Consider the following 21253-nt stretch of genomic DNA (forward strand, 5'->3'; position numbering starts at 1 on the left):
GTTCCATGACTGGGTGCAATTGCATATTTTCTATGATGGACTTTCTTATGAATTAAGGAAGGCTGTAGACCATTCATCAGGAGGTTCATTGAACAGGAAAAAGACTGTGGAAGAAGCCATTGAAGTGATTGAAACAGTGGCTGAGAATGAGTACTACTATGCTTCAGAGAGACACAAAACTAAGGGAGTCATGGAGCTGAACCATGTTGATACAATTCTAGCCCAAAACAAGGTGTTTGCCAAGCAACTAGCAGAGCTCACCAGGAAATTAGAAACAAATCAAGTGGCTGCAATACACACACAAGATCAAGAGGAGGTAAGCACTGAAGGAGGTGATTGGGAAGAGGCCAACTATGTGGGAAATCAACAAAGGCAACCATATGATCCACATTCCAACCCTTACAACCTAGGCTGGAAAAACCACCCAAACTTTGGGTGGGGAAACCAACAAACCCAACCACAAAACCACAAACCTAACAACCCCAACCAACATAACAAGTCCACATACCAAAACTCCAACCAAAGATCATACCAAGCCACACAAAACACTTACTCCCAACCACCATATCATGGCCAAAATAATCAACCTGCCCAACCTAATCCGAACCAACAATTTCAAGATCAATTAAACAAGATAGAAGGAATGCTTGCAAACATGGGTCAGGAAATAAGTGAGTTGAAAAGCTTTAGGGATGATGTGAGATCTACCTTAAGGAACCATGGTGAAAAACTCAAGAGGATGGAGTCTCGAGTAGGAGAGTTATCTCAACAGGCCCCCAAGTCAACTGCAGTGTTCCCTAGTGACACAGAAAAGAATCCTAAAGGGGAACAAAAGGGAGTGAGATGGGAAGAATGCAAGGCCATCACCATATTGAAGGAAGTCTCAGAAGAAGAAGGAATCAGACCCTCAGAACAGGAGCCAGAAATCTTGAAGGAAGGTGTGGAAGAAGCTAAGCAGGAAAGTGAAACTGAGCAAGCCAAGGAACTGCAAAATAAAGGCATGCTGGAAACATACCAACCAAAAGCACCATTTCCTCAGAGGTTAGGAGGAGGTGAAAAAGGGAAAACATATTCAAGGTTTTTAGAGACATTTAAGTCTCTTCATATCAATATTCCCTTTCTTGAGATTCTCCAGCAGATGCCTACACATATCAAGTATTTGAAGGAATTGCTGAGCAAGAAAAGAGTTTTGAAGGGAGGACAAACTGTAATAATGAACAAAGAATGCAGTGCCCTCATCAAGAAGGACATAGTCTCTAAGAAAACAGACCCAGGAAGTTTTCATATCCCCTGCATCATAGGGGAAACAAAAATTGACAGAGGATTCTGTGATCTAGGAGCTAGCATAAATGTGATGCCTCTGACTCTTATGAAGAAGCTACAACTGAATGAGGTGAGATCCACTGATGTAATCATACAACTGGCTGATAAAACTCAGAAGCAAGCTGAAGGGGTAGTTGAGAATATGCTGGTGAAAGTGGGAAATTATTTCTTCCCCACAGACTTTGTCATTTTGGACATGGAAGAAAGCTACCTACACCCTATCATTCTGGGAAGGCCATTTCTAGCCACTGCTAGAGCACTCATAGATGTAGAACAAGGAGAGCTAATTTTGAGAATACATGATGAACAGCTCATTTTCCATGTTTTCAAACCTGCATCTGAGCCTGAACCAGAACCTGAAAAGCCTAAGGATGATAGTAGCTATCTGTGTTTGGAGGAAAGCAATCCAGCAGCTGAAACTCTGAAACAGTCCTTGGGAGGCAAACAAGAATTGCAAGAGTTAAAGCCACAAGAATCAATAGAAACAGATCAGAAGGATCCTCCTGGCATAAGAGTCAATGAAGAAATCCTCAAGAGAGAGGGAAGAATTGTAAAGAAATTGCCAAGAGGGTGGAGAAACAAGAAAATTCCCACTGAAGGTTTCTCTCCGGGAGATAAAGTGATATCAAGTCATTATCTGCCAATCCCACCTGGCCTCAAAACCATTCCTTCCCAGCTCCCGCAAGTGTTCACAATCAGGAAAGTTCTTTCTATGGAACATTTGGAAATCATGAAGGAATCAAATGGGGACGTTTTCATAGTGAGAGGAGAGGACATCAAGCACTACAATCCACCCTAACAAGGGACAACCGTCAAGCTAGTGATGTTAAAGAAGCGCTTCATGGGAGGCAACCCATGTTTTAGTATCCTTACTCTTTATTGTTTTGCTTTGCATCTAATAAAGCATGGTTTCTTATGCATGAACTTGAATCCTCAGGATAACTGTTGATAAGGTGCACTAAACATTGCATGTAAAATACAATTGGTCTCTAAGTTTGGTGTGTCTGAAGGCACCCCAAATCTTATTCAAATTGTATTCAATCTTTCATTCAAGGTGCACAACCAAACATTAAGTTTGGTGTTCCTCTTTGAACAGAGTTAATGAAAAGCAAGAAGTTCCTCTGGATTTAGAAATTCATGACAAGTATACCATTTGCATGTTTTAATACTTTGATTTCAATTACTTTAGGTAGTAAAATTGTTTAGGATCAAAGAGCCAAAGTGACTATGATTTATTAGAATTATGCACATTCATTAAGGACAACCAACATGGATTTCATGTCATCAGGAGACATTACCAAACACTAAGTTTGGTGTCCAGTAATAAGTGTGCATACATACAAGGGTCACGGCTATAAGCTCATGAAGTCAATCATTGATTTACAATTCAAAAAGAAGGAAAAACATGTGCAAGTACTATTCATTATTCACATGGACCGAAAAAAATGATAGCAAAGTTGTTTGTTTGTGCAGGTACAAAAGGAAGGATAAGAATGGATGAAAAAGACAAAGGGGGAGGTACGGTGCTTGGTCAAAAAGGAAGTTCACAAGTCTTTGAAACTAACACATGGGAAAGGGAAGTTCTGCATGAAAAGATAGCTACATGTACAACTTAATGCACCCAGAATACTTCCAAGAAAGTGAAAAGCAATTCGTCTTTATCCCTAATTCATATATTTACTATCAAGCCATCCTTCACAAATCACCCTAGCTGTCCATTTTTTTTCACTTGCATGCACTATAAAGAACCACTTGGGGAACGAGTTCCACACCACCAAATCTCCTTCTTGCACATATTCTTTCATCATAGCATAACTACCTCTTGCCAAAAACAACCTCACCACACTTCTAACAACATTTTCTTACTTCACCTTGTCAACCTTAGCTTGTCACTTGCCAAAACTAAAGAACCAATTGCATCCTCATCTAGCCACAAAAGAAGAAAAGACAAGCAGCCAATGGAGGAGGAAAGGGAATTTGATGCATGGAAATACAAATCGGTTTTCCATGAGATTCAGGCCGAATGGATGAGACCTAAAAGGATACTAGCTGAGATTCCCTTTGACCTTGGAGAGGAGGAGTTCCCAAGTGTTTGGGAGAAGATCAAAAAGAGGAAGTGGGAGCTCCTGACTAAGCCAATCACTAAAATCAACATCAACCTGGTAAAGGAGTTTTATGCAAATGCAGTGAGGGAGGATCCAACCGAGGAACCCACATACAAAAGCTATGTGAGAGGGGTGGAAGTTGACTTCAGCCCCAAGGCAATCATGAAAACTCTTGGCCTGAAAAACATACGTTTCAGCCAAGCAAGTTATGAGGATAGGATGATAGGAGAACCTGACTATCAGACTATTGCTGAAGACCTTTGTGCCATCAAAGCTGAATGGGTGAGAAGAACAAGAGGGGCTCCAAGAATCTTGAGAAGGGGAGACCTAACACCTGAAGCTAAAGGGTGGTATGCAATAGTTAGGAGATCCATCCTACCCACTGCAAACTCTTCAGAAATAATCCCTAAAAGAGCCGTCTTGCTACATTGCATTATGATGGGAGGAGAGATCAAAGTTCATAAACTCATTGCTGAACAGATACAAGAGTTTAGTGAGAAAAGTGACCCTGACTCCTGGCTCCACTTCCCTAGCACCATCATCAGACTATGCATCTAGGCCCAAGTACCACTTGAAGATGCAAGACCTAATTGGCTACATCCTGGAATGGCCATGACTGCTCACAGAATGACTCTTGGCCCAATTGCTCCAAGACATACAAAAAGAAGAAATGAAGAAGGGCAACAAGAAGAAGGGGAGCAAGGAAATCCAGAAAGAAGGCAACAAGTTCCCAGAGACCCCATGGATATGAGCAGAATGCAGGAAATCATAGAAGGAATGTCTCAACAATACATGAGGTCTCAAGAGAAGCAAGAGGACTTTCACCTAAAAATGATGGACATGCAAAGGAACTTTGAATCAAGATTCCTAGATCTGCAAAGGGAACAGAATTTACAATTATAGGAATCCCTCAGCCACATAGGCCAACACCAAGATAACAATATCTTGGCAATCAAGGAAGCCACCACTTTGCAGAATGCAAGATATGCAGTTCAAGCTGATTACAACATCAGTTCTCAAATCAAGCTTAACTACATAGGGGAACATCTACACAAGATGGACCCAGCATTCCCAGCTTTTGATGAGTATTTCAAGGGGAGGAAAGAAGGAGAAATGAACAAGGCAGTGATCCTTGAAGAAAGAGTGGAAGAAACAATGAAAAAAGCTGGATTCTGGACAAAGCTCATAAGAAAAGACAAAGGAAGTACAAGTGGTCAAAAAGAGGCAAGAAGCAAGAAGAAGCAGGACCCCAAGAATCAAGAAAAACCAAGCAACAAATGAGAGGTGGTCTTGCTCCTTAATAATCAAATAATAGTTTGTGAATTGTCTTTATGAGCTTTCTTTCATTTTTAAGTCATTTAAGTTTTATGTGAAATTTCTAGTATGTTTGTCTGTTTACTGTTTTGAATAAAGTGAATGCCTAGATGTTTGGATATAACTTCACCTTCTTAAACAAATGCTTGCCATGCTTGTTCTGTTTCCAAAAATAAAAGAAAAGTTTGAACAAAAGTAACTTGGCTCAATTAGTGACAAATCAAGTAGAATTAAGTGGTGGTATGCATGCTTGATTGTTTAGTCAGATCACTGGAAATTGAGTGTAGAATTATCATTTTTGTGTAGAAGTTTGAATACTGTCTATGGATCTTGATGAATAAATGTCTTTGGCCATGAAAAAGAAAGAAAAAGAAGAAGAAAAAGCCACTGAAAAAGGGCAACCAAAAAGCAAAAAAATTGAGAAAATAAGCTAGGCACCAATGGTTTGAACTTCTGAGACAAATGCCTGTGGTGTTTATGTATTAAGGATATGCTTGGATGAATAGGTTCTGAGGAGTGTTTCAACACTTGGTAACTTGGGTTAACTAACCCGGGATTATCAACCAAAAGTCCATTATCAAGAGCAACCTAAATACAAAACATTTAGTCACACAAAGAGGTGCTGGGCACCAATGTCTCAAGAAGAAATGTGAACTAAAATGCCTGTAGTGGATATTTGTAGTGCACTGATAAGAAAAAGAAAATGCCAAAGGCTTGTGCAACACATGACACTGAGCAAACAAGGAGCAAAGGAGCTCTAAGAAAAAGAAAAACAAAGAAGGGAAAAGTGCCAAGGACATAAGAATAACAAGAGGCCATAGCAGTGTTTGATGGATGCAATGAAAAAAGTGATAATCTTACCTGATAAGAATGAAAAAGTGATGCTGCAACTTTCTGCATAAAACCCTTCTGATGAACTTCAAATGCTTGCTAATATAGCCAATGTAATTGCTTTCTGTTTCATACTTTCTTCTCAAATAACTCAGGACTTGCTTAGGGACAAGCAAGTATTAAGTTTGGTGTTGTGATGCCAAAGCATCTTAGGCTAGTTTCACTAGCATTTTTCTGTTAGTTTTAGTTGTTTTATGCATTTTCTTGAGCTTAAAGTAACCAAGAATGGTTAAATGAATAACAAAGCAATGAACCATCCAAACAGTATGATTTTGATGCAAATTCCATGAGTTTTTAGTTATATTACTTGAATGCTATGAATGGAAGATTTCTCATGAAATTTTGCAAGACTTTGATGCAGTTGTTTGGATGATTTCAGGGAAGAAGAGGCTAGGCAAGGAAGCAACAAAATCAATAAAGGAAGCTTGAATATCACATGTGGAGTTTAAGTTCCAGTTTAAGCTTAAACTGGAACTTAAACTGCAAAATCATGAAAGCAGAGGAAAAGCTGAAAGTGGCGTTTAACCTCCAGTTTAACCTTAAACTGGAAGTTAAACGCCAGAAATGAGAAATGCACCAGGGAGCCATTTCCACGTTTAAGCTCCAGTTTAACCTTAAACTGGAGCTTAAACGTGTTCGACCATTCTCCTCCAGGGTGCTTTCTTCATTTCCACGTTTAAGCTCCAGTTTAAGCTTAAACTGGAGCTTAAACGTGTTCGACCATTCTCCTCCAGGGTTGCTTTCTTCATTTCCACGTTTAAGCTTCAGTTTAACCTTAAACTGAAGCTTAAACGTGTTCGACTACTTTACCATCCAGGGTTGCTTTCTTCCATTTTCACGTTTAAGCTTCAGTTTAACCTTAAACTGAAGCTTAAACGTGCTTGAATTATACCACCTCCAGGAGTGTCCAACGTTTAAGTTGCAGTTTAAGCTTAAACTGCAACTTAAACGCCACTATTTGAAAAGGTTTCTGGGCCAAGGATATTGCAGTTTAAGTTAGCATTTGAGCACAAACATTAACTTAAACGTACTCTGGTATGAAACCCAATTGAATATCATGGTTTATGGGATTGGGCCTGAAGAATTGATGAGTCTGGAATTTCAATTTGTTGAGTCATGTGTCATTACTTGATTATCACTAAGTTGGCTCAATGAATGTTACAGAATTGGATCAGTAGCCTCATCAGGATTATAGATCATAAACCCAAAGCAAAAGGAAATCAGGGAAAGGCCTCAAAGCCCAAGAAACACAACAGAAGCTCAATTTAGAAAGTGTATAAATAGGATAGAATTTAAGTTAGTGAGGGACTTTTTTTGAATCATTTTTCTAGTTTTCATACTTTTTGTAATTGAATTCAGAGCTATGACTCACTAAACCCCCTTTCATTGGGTTAGGGAGCTCTATTGTAATTCAATGAATCAAAGTTTTTATCTTCTTCTTCAATCTTTTCTCTTGAATTTTTGTTAGAAAGCTTCTCGATCTAATTCCATTGGTTAGTTGTCTTGGGAAAGAAACTATCCATAATTGGAATCCTTCGGAACCTTGGGAAAGGAATGGAGGATTCATGCTAGAGAAGCTTTCTCACAGTGAATTGGATTGGGGTTTGGATGGATATTGTGACATGTAATCCTACCAAATTGTGGTTCATGAAACTGTGTGGTATAATCAGTGATCGAGCGTCATCTCTTCTTATGAACATTTAAACCAAGGGATTGGGAATTTGTTTGTTTTTAGAGAGAATTGGTGAGCCAAGGGATTGGGATCCAATCATATAAGATTGCCAAACAAAATTCAATGAACGCATTGGTTGAGGAAGGGATAAAAATGTTTTGATTCGGAGATCTCAATATCTCCTGAAACCCAATGAATTCCCCATTTCTGATCTACCACTTTCTCTTTACATTCTGCAATTAAATTCATGCAATCACCCCGATCCCTTTTTAATTTCAGCAATTTAGCTTCTCGCTCCTTAATTCATGCAATTTAAGATTCAGCAATTTCAATTTCTTGCCATTTACGTTTTCCGCCAATTTTACATTCCGCAATTCTCATCTAAATCTTGATTCCGCTCAACTAGAACACACTTCTAATCCGAATTGCTCACTCAACCAATCCTTGTGGGATTCGACCTCACTCTATTGTGAGTTTTTACTTGACGATAACCGGTGCACTTGCCGGAAGGAATTTTTGCCGATCGTGCAATTTCCTAAAATCGTAGCATCAGGCATCTCATCCCTCTTGGATATATTACCAAACCTTTGGCATGGGGAACAAGATTTACAAAAGGTAGCAGCATCTTTAAAAAGAGTAGGCCACCAGAATCCACAGTCTAAAATTTTTCTAGCTGTTCTTTGAGAGCCAAAATGTCCCTCACTCTCGAAAGAGTAGCAAGCCTCTAAAATGGACTGGAATTCTGATTGGGGTACACACCTTCTAATTACCTGGTCAATACCACACCTCCATAAATATGGATCATCCCATATATAATATTTGGACTCGCTTTTCATCTTGTCTCTTTGATGCTTAGTAAAATTGGGAGGGAAAGTATGGCTAACTAGATAATTAGCTACGGGTGCATACCAAGGAAATACTTCAGATACTGCATGCAAGCTATCAAATGGAAAAGCATCATTATTAGGAGTGGAGTCATCCTTAATGTGCTCAAGGCGACTCAAGTGGTCTGCCACTAAATTCTGGTTACCACTCATATCCTTAATTTCTAAGTCAAATTCTTGCAGTAACAGTATCCAACGTATCAACCTTGGTTTGGACTCTTTTTTAGCTAATAAATACTTTAGAGCTGCATGGTCCGAGTACACTACTACCTTAGTACCAAGTAAATAGGCTCAGAATTTATCCAGAGCAAAAACAATATCAAGAAGCTCATTTTCAGTAGTAGTGTAATTAAACTGAGCAGTGTCTAAGGTTTTAGACGCATAGGCTATTACGAAAGGATCCTTACCGTCGCGCTGAGCCAGTGCCGTTCCTACTGCATGGTTGGAGAAATCACACATAATCTCAAAATGTTGGCTCCAGTCTAGTCCTCTCACAATTAGAGCTTGAGTCAGGGCGATCTTTAGCTTATCAAATGCTTGCATGCAATCCTCACTGAACTCAAACTCAATATCTTTCTGTAGTAATCTGCATAAAGGTAATGCTACCTTACTGAAGTCCTTAATGAATCTCCTATAGAAACCTGCATGGCCAAGGGACGAATGGACTTCCCTTACAGAGGAGGGGTAAGGCAAACTAGAAATGACATCTACCGTTGCTGGATCTACAGAAATACCAGTATGAGAGACAACATGTCCTAGAATAATCCCTTGTTTCACCATAAAATGACACTTTTCAAAATTCAATACAAGGTTTGAACTAACACACCTGTCTAATACTTTGTCTAAATTATCCAACCAAAGACTAAAGGAATCACCATATACGCTAAAATCATCCATAAAAACCTCCATACAACTCTCAATGAGGTCAGAGAAAAGACTCATCATGCACCTTTGGAAAGTAGCTGGTGCATTGCATAAGCCAAAGGGCATTCTCTTGTAAGCATAAGTCGCAAATGGACATGTAAAAGTAGTCTTTTCTTGATCCTCAAGGGCTATATGAATATGAAAATAGCCTGTATAACCATCTAAAAAGCAGTAATGGGATTTACCTGACAGTCAATCAAGCATTTAATCAATAAATGGCGGAAAATATCACCGATTAAAGGCTTATAGAGAAAATAGCATTGCAAGTATAGCTCTTAACCAATGAAGATTCTGCGTATCAATTTACAAGAGTTGTCACGAAATTTAAAAATAAAATACTGGGAGTATGAATCCCAGGTCATCTCCCAATGAGTTGCAGAGAGAATGCTAATTTATTAATCAGGGGTTTTCAAGAGAGTTTGAGTTTGGATAATGAGCAACTAAATAGTCATAAATTAAAGAAATAAAAACTAAGAATAATTATTAATATTCCAAATAAAAAGAAGCCTTGACTAGGAGAATGATCAATTGGAAGTTCTATCCTTGCTGGGATCTCTTAGGTGTAGTATCAAAAAGGTTGTTGTTTTCACTTAGTTAACCCTTACTAAATAAAGGAAAAGTCAAGTGATTGAGCTAACTCTTATTCACAAATCCTAGTCCTCTCCCTTGGGAAGGTCTAGCGTTAGTAAATACAAAACTAGCCAACAATTTCCAGTTTAATCTTCACTTAAGCCTTCCAACTCAAGTGTCTCCTTTTAATCAACCCCCATGTCAAGTAGGAAATCTACTCCATTGACATGAATATAATACTCAGAAAAATATAAGAAGACATAATAAATTAAATAAAATAGAGACTGAAATTTAATTAAAAATAAAAGTAATCATCTGTATCAATAATCCATGAAAATAATCCAATTACCACTTTAAACAAGAATTAAGAATGTGGAATAAATAAAAGAGCAAGTAAGGAAACAAACTATAATAGTATCTTCAACGGAGGTGATGACTCTTCAATATCCAAAGCAAAAAGCATAGAACTAATAAACTATGAATGTAAAGGGAACCTAGAGGAAGACTAATTCCTCTCTAGATTCAGATCTAAAATCCTAAAACTATCCTAATGAGAATGTGTTGATGTTGTGTTGAGTATTTGCATGTTTTCTGGCTTTATTCTGTGTTTCTGGGCCAAAAACTGGGTCAAAACGCGGCCCAAAATCGCCCCCAGCATTTTCTATTATTTCTGCAGATCGCGGAAGTCACACGTACGCGTCGGTCACGCGTGCGCGTCATTCGGCGATTTTCCTTGTCGCGCGTCCGCGTCGTCCACGCGTGTGTGTCATTCGTGCAGACTCCAATCCGTGCGTACGCGTAAGGCACGCGCACGCGTCGCTGCAATTTTCTCCATTCCGCGCGCTCGCGTAAGCCATGCGCGCGTGTCGATGCTCGCTGGTCATCTCCTTAGTTTCTTGTGTTTCTTCCATTTTTGCAAGCTTTCTCTTCATTCTCTAAGTCATTCCTGCCCTGTGAAGCCTGAAACACTTAACACACGGATCACAGTATCGAATGGTATAAAGGAGAATTGAAATACACAAATTAAAGATATCTAGAAAGCAAATTTTCAACCATAGAACAAACTTAGGAAGGGATTGTAGAATCATGCAGTTCATATGAATAAGTGGGTAAAGACTTGATAAAACCACTCATTTAAACACAAGATAAACCATAAAATAGTGGTTTATCAACTATTATGATATGATATTGTCATGCCTATTCTGTTTCTGTTTCTATTTGGGTTTGTAAACTTAACTAGTTAACTAACCAGTTTTGAGTTTTTGCTATGGAGATAGAAAGGACATGAATAATATTTAGCTAAATGATGATGTTCTTGGCCTGATTGTGTTCAAATCAGACCTCCATGACCCTTCTTCATCTCTTGCTTCATGGAAAGATGATTCAAGTGCTTGTTCATGGAACCGGGTTCAATGCAATCCAGCAATAGGAAGAGTCACTGAGATCAATCTTGCTGGATTGGGATTATCTGGAAGAATTGGAAAAGGCCTTGAAAGTTGCAGCATCTAATGGTATTGTCTCTTTCTCATAAAAAATTAGTAATTGCTTCCGTTTGTTTTATCGTCTGATCCAATTAGAAGTTTGCTTTTATTTACTTTATTATAAACTGCAATCAAAAGCCAAGAACCAATAGTATAATTGGTTATATTGATGCAAGGGGTTGTTGATAACCTAATGAGAATATAAAATGTCTCAATTAGCTAGAAGGCTTAAAGTAGCTGTTTAAGAAAAATCAAATCATGTTTTCAATTAGTAAGATTTAAAGAAATATCTCAATAAAATTTCTCTGTATACATTTTCATGGCATTTTGGATGAAAATAAAACTTCCTTTAGTCCTATTAAATCAATTAATTCTTTTGGAGTAGGTTATTGTTTTCTCAATAAATTGTGATTAGATTTTGTAGCTCATTCTCTTGTGGTGCAGATTTATGTCATTTAACATTAAAGCACATTTTCCAGAACTTACCATGCAAGATTCTGAATTGTACAAATGATAGAGAATTTTCTTGCAAATAAATTCTCTTAAACTAATACAACTAAGGCTGAAAGTAGTTTAACCATGTAAGCACAAGAATATTGCTAATCACATAGATATACATATCATAAATTACTAAAACAATTTATGCTATACTTGAATGCATGTCGCATGCAATTATTTATTCAACTGCACTGGCAAGGACATGCTTGATTGAAGGAAATTAAAGAAGAAGAAACTTGCTTTTGAGTTCAGGTGTTTCAGTTATTTCAGGTGTTTCAGTTCACTTTGTTCTACCTTAATGGATGTCAAATTTTGGCTTCAATACATGATCTGTTTAAGTTGTGTTTATGAGGTAAATTTTTTAACATTTTCATTTGCTGATATTTTATTATTTCATTCACAAAGAAGGAGAAAAAAGAGTTGGCTATTTTAGGTGATAATATAACATCTCCTGCACAGTCAAGTTTTCAGTACAATATCTGCACATGGAAAACTTGCAAGATTTGGCTATGCCTAATCCTTCAGTAAAAAACTTGTGTGAGCCTGTATATACCATGACTTTGTGCAGCTTTTGTTCATTTTTAAGCTTAACGGTGTTTGTTGCGCCTCCGTGTCCCATTCTTGTTTCCCTCCATCGCTGATTTGCCTTTGAGGTGCTATAAATGGCAATTCCATAACGGAAGCTCAACAAATTGTAGGAGAATCTACACAGATTATAAGCGAAATCCTAATAAAAACCCATTACTCATCAACACAAGAAGTAACAGTCTTCCTCTGGTTAGTTTTCTCTCTATCTTTCAAATATTCATTTCGATTTCTATGCTTTGTTCCACTAGAAATAAGTTTACTTCACGGCACGGTCACAATCTGATAAGCTTTATAGTTTGCCCTTTTTCTTTCTTACTCATGCTAAAAAGATGTATCTTTTATTTTTATTTTGAAGAGCTAGAAGGGTCTCTTGTTGGATTTTCGCTCTCAAGTTTTGTATACAACTTATTTGTTTGTAGACATGAGTTTTAGACTTGAGTTCTGTTGGGTTTGAATATTTCTTGTGTTTTAAACTGTAATAAGTGTAAGTACTGGCATAGAAGTTACATTTTCAGTCATGAATTAAGAAGTTGATTATTAAAAGGCTTATTTAATTCTCTTTCCTTTTTTCCTCCCCTTGATTACACCCTGCATCGATGACATGAGTCCGTTTTGTTGCTGTTGTGTAGACAGATTTACTGAAGATTGCATACCAAAAAATTTGCTACAACAGCAACTACGGCACAGACATTGTCTTCCATGGCAGTTGTAAGTTCATTGAGTTCCCATAGGGCATCCTAAGTTTTGCAATAAGGTACTGATCTTAGGACTAATGTTGTTTGTTTCGATCCAGGGTGGCGAAAACATGGGTAATGTTAAAAGGCAGTTGGTACAACTGTTTGAGTTATCTCTGCGAGCAACCGTACCTAGTGAAACAGATGTAGCACCATTAGTTGATGCTTGCTTTACAAAATCTGGTGTAAGATTTGGCGATTACTAATGGTGAGTTGAAAGTTGAAACATTTTCCCGCCAGTCAACATATACCTGAGGCTGTAATAGCATTGTTTATCACCATTGTAAACCACTAACTTTTATTAATAATGTTTTTTCTTGGCAGTAATAATGCAATGGGTTTATGGTCTAAGATAAAAGGAAAGCAGACAGAGTTTAGGGGTCCTACTGCTGTTGGGTAGATATAACATGTGTAGTTTCTTTTACTTCTTCCTGCTTCACCAGTGTTTATTTTCTTTTAAATTCTCAAATAAATTATTGATTTATGAATAAGACTCTGACTTTTCTGTGTCAAACGATACTGTGTGTAGGCCATAATGAAGAATCTTTCCCCTTCTGATATGGCAGAATCATGCTCTGTAGCTGGCCCTGGATTTGTGAATGTTGTCTTATCAAAGAATCGGATAGCACAGATGACTGCATTTTCGACCTTCTAGTACTAAAAGTAGTATCTATAAGTAAGTAGCATTTTATACAATTATCTTCCCCTTGATAACTTAGATTTAGATGGGACATAACAAGTGTACCTTTTGACATCTGAATGACTGATTTATTGCACTGAGAAAATAGTTTGTTTAATTTATAAGACCATATAAAATGGTCACTTCTACGTATGGCTATTAATAGTAGTTTTTCTATAATAGTACATTGTATAGCTGGTGAACCTTAAAATTTCAAGCGGACAAGAGAAGAAATGTATGTATGTTCAAATGATTCTTGTGCAGGGTCAAGATTATTTTAGAGTCCAATGGTTTTACAGAGTTCAAGATACAATGAATATAGAGTATGTCATGAAGTTTATTTGGTAATGTCAATGGATGCGCCATGAATGTTGCTTCCATTTGCCTTTTAGGTAATTTAAGATAAAGGCAGCTTCCATGACAAGAGGCGTTTACTGTATTCATCAATAATGAATGACAACTTAATAGACTGCATTATAGCAAAAGCTAATGTAACACTTGTAACACCTAGGGTATGGCACATTTAAGGGACTTTCTCAATTGCATTTCTTTTATTGATTATGACGTTTATGCTACTGCCTTAGTCATACTAATAACCAAATTGACGTTTATAGCATATTTAAGGGTTCTTGGTTTTGGCGATTGTTGCTTTGGGGAATGAGATCACTGAGTTGAAAACCCTGCCAGAGGTAAGGCACCTAAGAGTATAAGAGTTCCTTCGATGTATTCTTTAACATTGTGAAATGTGATGGCATGGCACAGGACACGGCATCTTTGGAGGAAAAGAAGGTTGGAGTAAAGGGGCTGGGGAAGAAGAAAACAGACGAGTCAGAGCACTTTGTTTGGAAGGATGACATCAAAGTCCCTTTGGGAAGGATAGTTGCATCAGAGCATAAAGATAGCCCTTTGGAATATAATGAGTATGCTGTTTATGATCCTAAGCAGGTGAGAATATGCTACTTAGTGGAAGTCAAGTATAGGAGAAGGGAGCAGTGATGGACACCGCAGAGTGAAAACACCAGCATTTTATGATGGTGAAATTAAGGACTGTGTTTTGGCCGAAACTCCTTCAAGTTTAGAAAGAAGTTTGGAACCATTGGTCAGCATTGAATATTTGTTCTCTTGTGTGATTGGTAAAATATTTGTATCACTTTTCCTTTTCTTTTTTATATTTATATGGAATGTTCATAGAGTTTAAGTGGTATAAGTATTTTTTCTTTTATCATTTTATTTGAATCATGAAGCAAACTTGTACAATGATTATTGATTAATGAAAGAGGCTATAAAAATTTCATTTTGTGAATTTGTGAATTTAATGAAATATTTTATGTTGTAGTAATTAATTTTAGTATATTTATATTGTGTATAATATAAAATATTAAATAGTATAATATAACTAAAAAATGTTACTAAAGATCTTTTGTAATATTTTTTAAATGTTATAAAAAATATCTATGGTAACATTTTTTGAAGTGTTACAAAAATATCTATGGTAATGATGAGCGGATAATTTATACGCTTTTTGGCATTGTTTTTAGATAGTTTTTAGTATGATTTAGTTAGTTTTTAGTATATTTTTATTAGTTTTTAAGCAAAATTCATATTTCTGGACTTTACTATGAATTTTTGTGTTTTTCTGTGATTTCAGGTATTTTCTGGCTAAAATTGAGGGACCTGAGCAAAAATCTGATTCAGAGGCTGAAGAAGGACTCCTGATGCTGTTGGATTCTGACCTCCCTGTACTCGAAATGAAATAGACATCCAGGAAAGTAGACATCCAGGGCTTTCCAGAAATATATAATAGTCTATACTTTACTCAAGTTTAGACGATGCAAACTGGCATTCAACGCCAGCTTTCTACCATATTCTGGCGTTAAACGCCAGAAACAAGTTACAAACCAGAGTTAAACGCCAAAAACAGGTTACAAACTGGCGTTTAACTCCAAGAATAGCCTATGCACGTGAAAGCTTCAATGCTCCGCCCTAGGACACACCAAGTGGGTCCCAAAAATGGATTTCTGCACTATCTATCTTAGTTTACTCATTTTCTGTAAACCTAGGTTACTAGTTGAGTATAAAAACTACTTTTAGAGATTTATTTTGTACCTTATAACATTTTTACATCTGAAATTGTATCTTTGACGGCATGAGTCTCTAAACACCATGGTTGGGGTAAGGAGCTCTGCAGCGTCTCAATGAATTAATGCAAGTATTTCTGTTTTCTATTCAATCTCGCTTGTTTCTATTCTAAGATATTCGTTCGCACTTCAACATGATGAATGTGATGATCCGTGACAATCATTACCATTCTCAACCTATGAACGTGTGCTTGACAACCACTTCCGTTCTACCTTAGATTGAATGTGTATCTCTTGGGTTTCTGGTTCATGAGTTTGACTGCCCCTCCTGACAACAGAGCGTTCAATCCGTGAGTCCAGAGTCTTCGTGGTATAAGCTAGAACCAATTGGCAGCATTCCTAAGATCCGGAAAGTCTAAACCTTGTCTGTGGTATTCCGAGTAGGATCTGGGAGGGGATGTCTATGACGAGCTTCAAACTCATGAACGTTGGGCGTAGTGACAGACGCAAAAGGATCACTGGATCCTATTCCAACACAAGTGAGAACCAACAGATGATTAGCCATGTACATGGACTCTTTTCACTGAGAGGACGGCTGGTAGCCATTGACAACGGTGATCCACCAACATACAGCTTGCCATGGAAGGAGACCTGCGTGTGTGAAGAAGAAGACAGTAGGAAAGCAGAAATTTAAGGGACAGCGCATCTCCAAAACTCCAACCCATTCTCCATCACTGCGTCACAAGTATCCATTTCATGCTCTTTCACTTTTTACAATTAAAACTAAGAACCACTATTGATATCCTGACTAAGAATAATAAGATAACCATAGCTTGCTTCAAGCCGGCAATCTTTGTGGGATCGACCCTTACTCACGTAAGGTATTACTTGGACGACCCAGTGCACTTGCTGGTTAGTTGTGCGGAATTACATAGTGTGAGTGTAATTTTCGTGCACCAAGTTTTTGGTGCCGTTGTCGGGGATTGTTCGAGTTTGAACAACTGACGGTTTATCTTGTTACTTAGATTAGGAAAAATTTTTCTTTTGGTTTAGAGTCACTAGGATTTCATCTTTTATTATTCCTTCTAAAAATCTTTCAAAAATATTATTTTTCTTCATTAGTTTTTAATTTTTCTTTGAGTCTTTTGTTTGAGTTTAGTTTCATATCTTAAGTTTGGTGTCAATTGCATGTTTTTATTTTCCTTTAAATTTTCGAGTTTGTGTTCATTGTTCTTGCTTGATCTTCAAGTTGTTCTTGCTATTTTTCTTGTTTGATCTTTAGTTTGTCTTGTTTTATGTCTTTTCTTATTTTTCTTGTGCATTTTCAAAAAAATTTATATATATTAAAAATACATTTTTAAAACATGTTAAATTTATAGCTCAGTTGGCTAGTGATGCCAGGGCATCTAGGCCAGCTTCACTGACCTTTTCTTTACTGTTTTAGGGTAGTTTCATGCATTTTCCTAGTGAATAAGGCAAGTTTTGGGTGAAAATACACTTACACCTTCATTTAAGTAACTATTGTGAATTTTGCATGATTTCATGAGATTTTTGCCAGAATTGCATGATAATTTGATGATGCATAATCTCATGACTTTGGCTAGAGCTTTGATGCACTTTAATTGCTTGATTTCAGGACAAATAAAGCATGGAAGAACCACGTTAGTTAACGTGATTACTAACGTGGGATGGCAAAGAGCTTGCAACGTTAATGAGAAAAGTGATCACCAATAACGCCTGCGAAGCCATTCATAGCTTAGTTAACGTGGCTCTTAACGTAGAAGAAAAAGAAGACTCCACGTTAACGAGAAACATGAACTCTAATAACGTTTCTCCTCAACGTTAGTGGTAAAAGTGAACACCACTAACGTTGGGAAACTAGGCAATTCCCCACGTTAAGAGTCACGTTAACTTAGTTAACGTGAACTCTAACGTGGAAGAGGATCAACAACGCCAACGTTAGTGACACTCACTTTTGTCACTAACGTTGGATCATTAGCATTGCCTACGTTAACTCTCACGTTAAGATTGTTAACGTGAAAGTTAACGTGGAGTTGAATTCAAAGAACCAACGTTAGTGACACTCACTTTTGTCACTAACGTTGGGAGATGGCTTCATTACTACGTTAAGAGCCACATTAACTTAGTTAACATGGGTTCTAACGTAGGGACTTAAGGCAATTGGAGCGTTAGTGACAAAGGTGAGTGTCACTAACGCTCTCGAAGGTGATAGATACCCACGTTAAGAGCTACGTTAGCTAAGCTAACGTGAGATCTAACGTAGGGGCAAGAGACAAGCAACGTTAATGGGAAAAGTGATTTCCATTAACGTTTGCGAAAAGGGGCACAAGCCAACGTTAATGGGAAAAGTGAGTCCCATTAACGTTGGCCAAGGATTGAGTAGGAAACGTTAGAAGTCACGTTAAGATTTCTAACGTTGAGATTAACGTGGGTATATAAGGGTGGAACGTTAGTGGAAAAAGTGAATGCCACTAACGTTCTCGCACCCAAAATGTATTCAACGTTAATCTCACTAAATGTCCAAGCCTAATTCATATTTCTCTGCAAGCTGGGCCTACTAAAGATGAGAATTGCTTCAACTCAAGGTCCAGAGCCCACATCCAAGACTTGAAGAACTCACTAGAAGATCATGAGGAGTAGTATATATAAGAGTAGTTTTGAACTAGAGAGAAGCTTAGCACTTTTGGGAACTACTCTCTGCATATTTACTTTTCTGTACTTCTAGCATGGATTCTTCTTTTCTGCCATTTTTCATTCCTAGAGCTATGAACAACTAAACCCCTTTCATTGGGTTAGGGAGCTCTGTTATAATTTGATGGATCAATTATAGTTTTCATTCTTCTTCTTCTTTCTTTTCTCTTGATCTTACTAGAAAGCTTTCGATCTTAATTCAATTGGTTAGTTGTCTTGGAAAAGAAACTCTCCATAATTGGATCTCCTTTGAACCTTGGAAAAGGGATGAGGAGATCATGCTAGAATTGCTTTCTCATGTTGGACCAAATTGGGGTTTGGATGTATATTGTGACATTTAATCCTCCCAACACTTTGATTTGGAAATACATGTGGTATAATCAGTGACCAAACTTCATCTCTTCCCATGAGCAATTAAATCAAGGAATTGGGCAATTGTTCAAGCTTAGAGAGATTGGATTGCTAAGGAATTGGAATCCAATCACTTAAGATTGCCAAGGAGATTAATGAATGCATTGATTGAGGAAGAGATGAGAATGAACTTGATCCGGAGAATGCAACATCTCCTAAACCCAATGATCTCCCCATTTCTGATCTTACCCATTCTATTTACTTTCTGCCATTTAATTTCCTGCTCATTACCCCAACTCCCCATTTAAGATTCTGCACTTTAATTTCTGTTATTTACTTTCTAGTCATTTAAATTTCTGTATCTCAATCTCAATTCTGTTTAGCTCAACTAGCATAGTCTTCTAACTAAAGTTGCTTGACCAATCAATCCCTGTGGGATTCGACCTCACTCTATTGTGAGTTTTACTTGACGACAATTCGGTATACTTGCCGAAGGGAAATTTGTTGAGAGACAAGTTTTCATGCATCAGCTAGAGCGTTGTGCTTGTGTTCTTGGTAATTGGGTATCTTCCTTTTAAAACTTTTTCAAAAATAATTTTTTTTCTTTGAATAAATCTTGTGCCAAATTTTAAGTTTGGTGTTCTCTTGTTAATTTCTCTTTAGTTTTCGAAAATTTTATTTTGGTTTTCTAAAAATTTTAAGTTTGGTGTTCTTTCTTTTGTTCTTGTTGTTCTTGTGAGTCTTCAAGGTGTTCTTGAGTCTTCTTTGTGCTTTGATCTTAAAATTTTTAAGTTTGGTGTGCCTTGGTCTTTTCCCTCCAAAATTTTCGAAAACAAGGAGTATTGGATCTAAAAATTTTAAATCTTGTGTCTTTTGTGTATTTTTCTCTTTCATAATAAAATTCAAAAATAAAAAAAATCTTTTCCTTTAATTTCTCATAATTTTCGAATCCCTTAGGTTGACTTGGTCAAAATTTTTTCAAATCATATCCTTTTAAGATTTTTTTTAAAATCATATCTTTTTCAAAAACATCCTAACCACTTTCTCTCTCCTCACTTTTTCGAAAATCTTCATAAAATATTTTCAAATTTTTTTTATTTATTTTAGTTTTTTTTTATTTTATTATTTCAAAAAAATATAAATAAATAAATAAATAAATATAAATAAAATTTTTATCTACATCATCTCCCTTACTCCATCATGTACCTAAGTGGAAATGAACAGTCCAGAAGGACTCTGGAGTCATATGCTAACCCCACTACTACTTCATATGGGAGTAGTATTTGTATACCCTCCATCAGAGTCAGTAGTTTTGAGTTGAATCCTCAGCTCATTATCATGGTGCAGTAAAATTGCCAGTATTCCAGTCTTCCATAGGAAGAACCTATTGAGTTTGTGGCACAGTTCTTACAAATTGCTGACACAGTACATGATAAGGAAGTAGATCAGGATGTCTATATATTATTACTATTTCCATTTGCTGTAAAAGACCAAACTAAGAGGTGGTTAAATAACCAACCTAAAGCTAGCATAAAAACATGAAAACAGTTGCCAGACAAATTCCTAAATCAATATTTCCCTCCTAAGAGGATGACACAGCTAAGGCTGGACATCCAAGGCTTTAACAAGAGGATAATGAATCCCATTACAATGCCTGGGAGAGGTACAGAGAGATGCTAAGGAAATGCCCCTCTGAAATGTTTTCAGAATGGGTACAGTTAGACATCTTCTACTACGGGCTTACAGCAAAAGCTCAGATATCTCTAGACCACTCAGCTGGTGGATCTATACACATGAGAAAAATAATTGAAGAGGCTCAAGAGCTCATTGATACAGTTGCTAGAAATCAGCATCTGTACTTAAGTAGTGAGTCCTCCATAAAAGAAGAGGCTAAGGCAGAGTCCACTGAACTTAGTCCTCTAAAACAAGTTGCTAAAATAAATCAGCATTTATGTTATCTGATAGAACAGTTGGCAGAATTTAAAGAGATGTTACAAGACACTAAGGATGCTAACAGGAACATGAAAGCACAAGTTGACCAGACAAGATAGCAGTTATCAAAATAGATAACAGAAGAATGCCAAACAGTTTAATTAAGAAGTGGAAAAACATTGAATACCTCAGCTCAAAGCAGCAGAAAGCTAAGAAAAGAACAAATAATAGAGGATGAGCAGACTACTACCCAAAATCTCTCTAAGGACAGTAAGAGCCCAGAGAGGAATGAGTTTGGCGTTCAAACACCAGAAAAGGGTGAAAAACTGGCGTTAAACGCCCAGTGGACGTCCAGTTCTAGCGTTCAAACGCTAGAAAAGGAAGAAAAATTGGCGTTAAACGCCCAAACCATGTTCAGTTCTGGTGTTCAAATGCCAGAAAAGGGAGGGAATCTGGCGTTAAACGCCAATCCAGCCCCCAATCCTGGTGTTCAAATGCCTATGAGGGGCCATACACT

At 37.2% G+C, this 21253-nt stretch overlaps 1 protein-coding gene across 1 annotated transcript; it reads left to right on the forward strand.

The window, feature by feature from the left end:
• Positions 1-12949: 12949 nt before the first annotated feature.
• LOC130982558 (arginine--tRNA ligase, chloroplastic/mitochondrial-like) lies at positions 12950-13639 on the forward strand. The gene is made up of 3 exons (XM_057906598.1): positions 12950-12958; positions 13044-13169; positions 13514-13639. Exons 1-3 carry the CDS (start codon positions 12950-12952, stop codon positions 13637-13639), a joined length of 261 nt encoding a protein of 86 aa, XP_057762581.1.
• The last annotated feature ends 7614 nt before the right edge of the window (positions 13640-21253 follow it).

The sequence above is a fragment of the Arachis stenosperma genome, chromosome 1 (genome assembly GCF_014773155.1).
Source record: "Arachis stenosperma cultivar V10309 chromosome 1, arast.V10309.gnm1.PFL2, whole genome shotgun sequence".
Classification (NCBI taxonomy): Eukaryota; Viridiplantae; Streptophyta; class Magnoliopsida; order Fabales; family Fabaceae; genus Arachis; species Arachis stenosperma.

Bases quoted from the DNA above. Each gene is read 5' to 3' on its own strand.
- LOC130982558 (XM_057906598.1), top strand. The intron at 13,170-13,513 runs GTAAGATTTGGC...TACTGTGTGTAG, and splicing joins CTTGCTTTACAAAATCTGGT to GCCATAATGAAGAATCTTTC.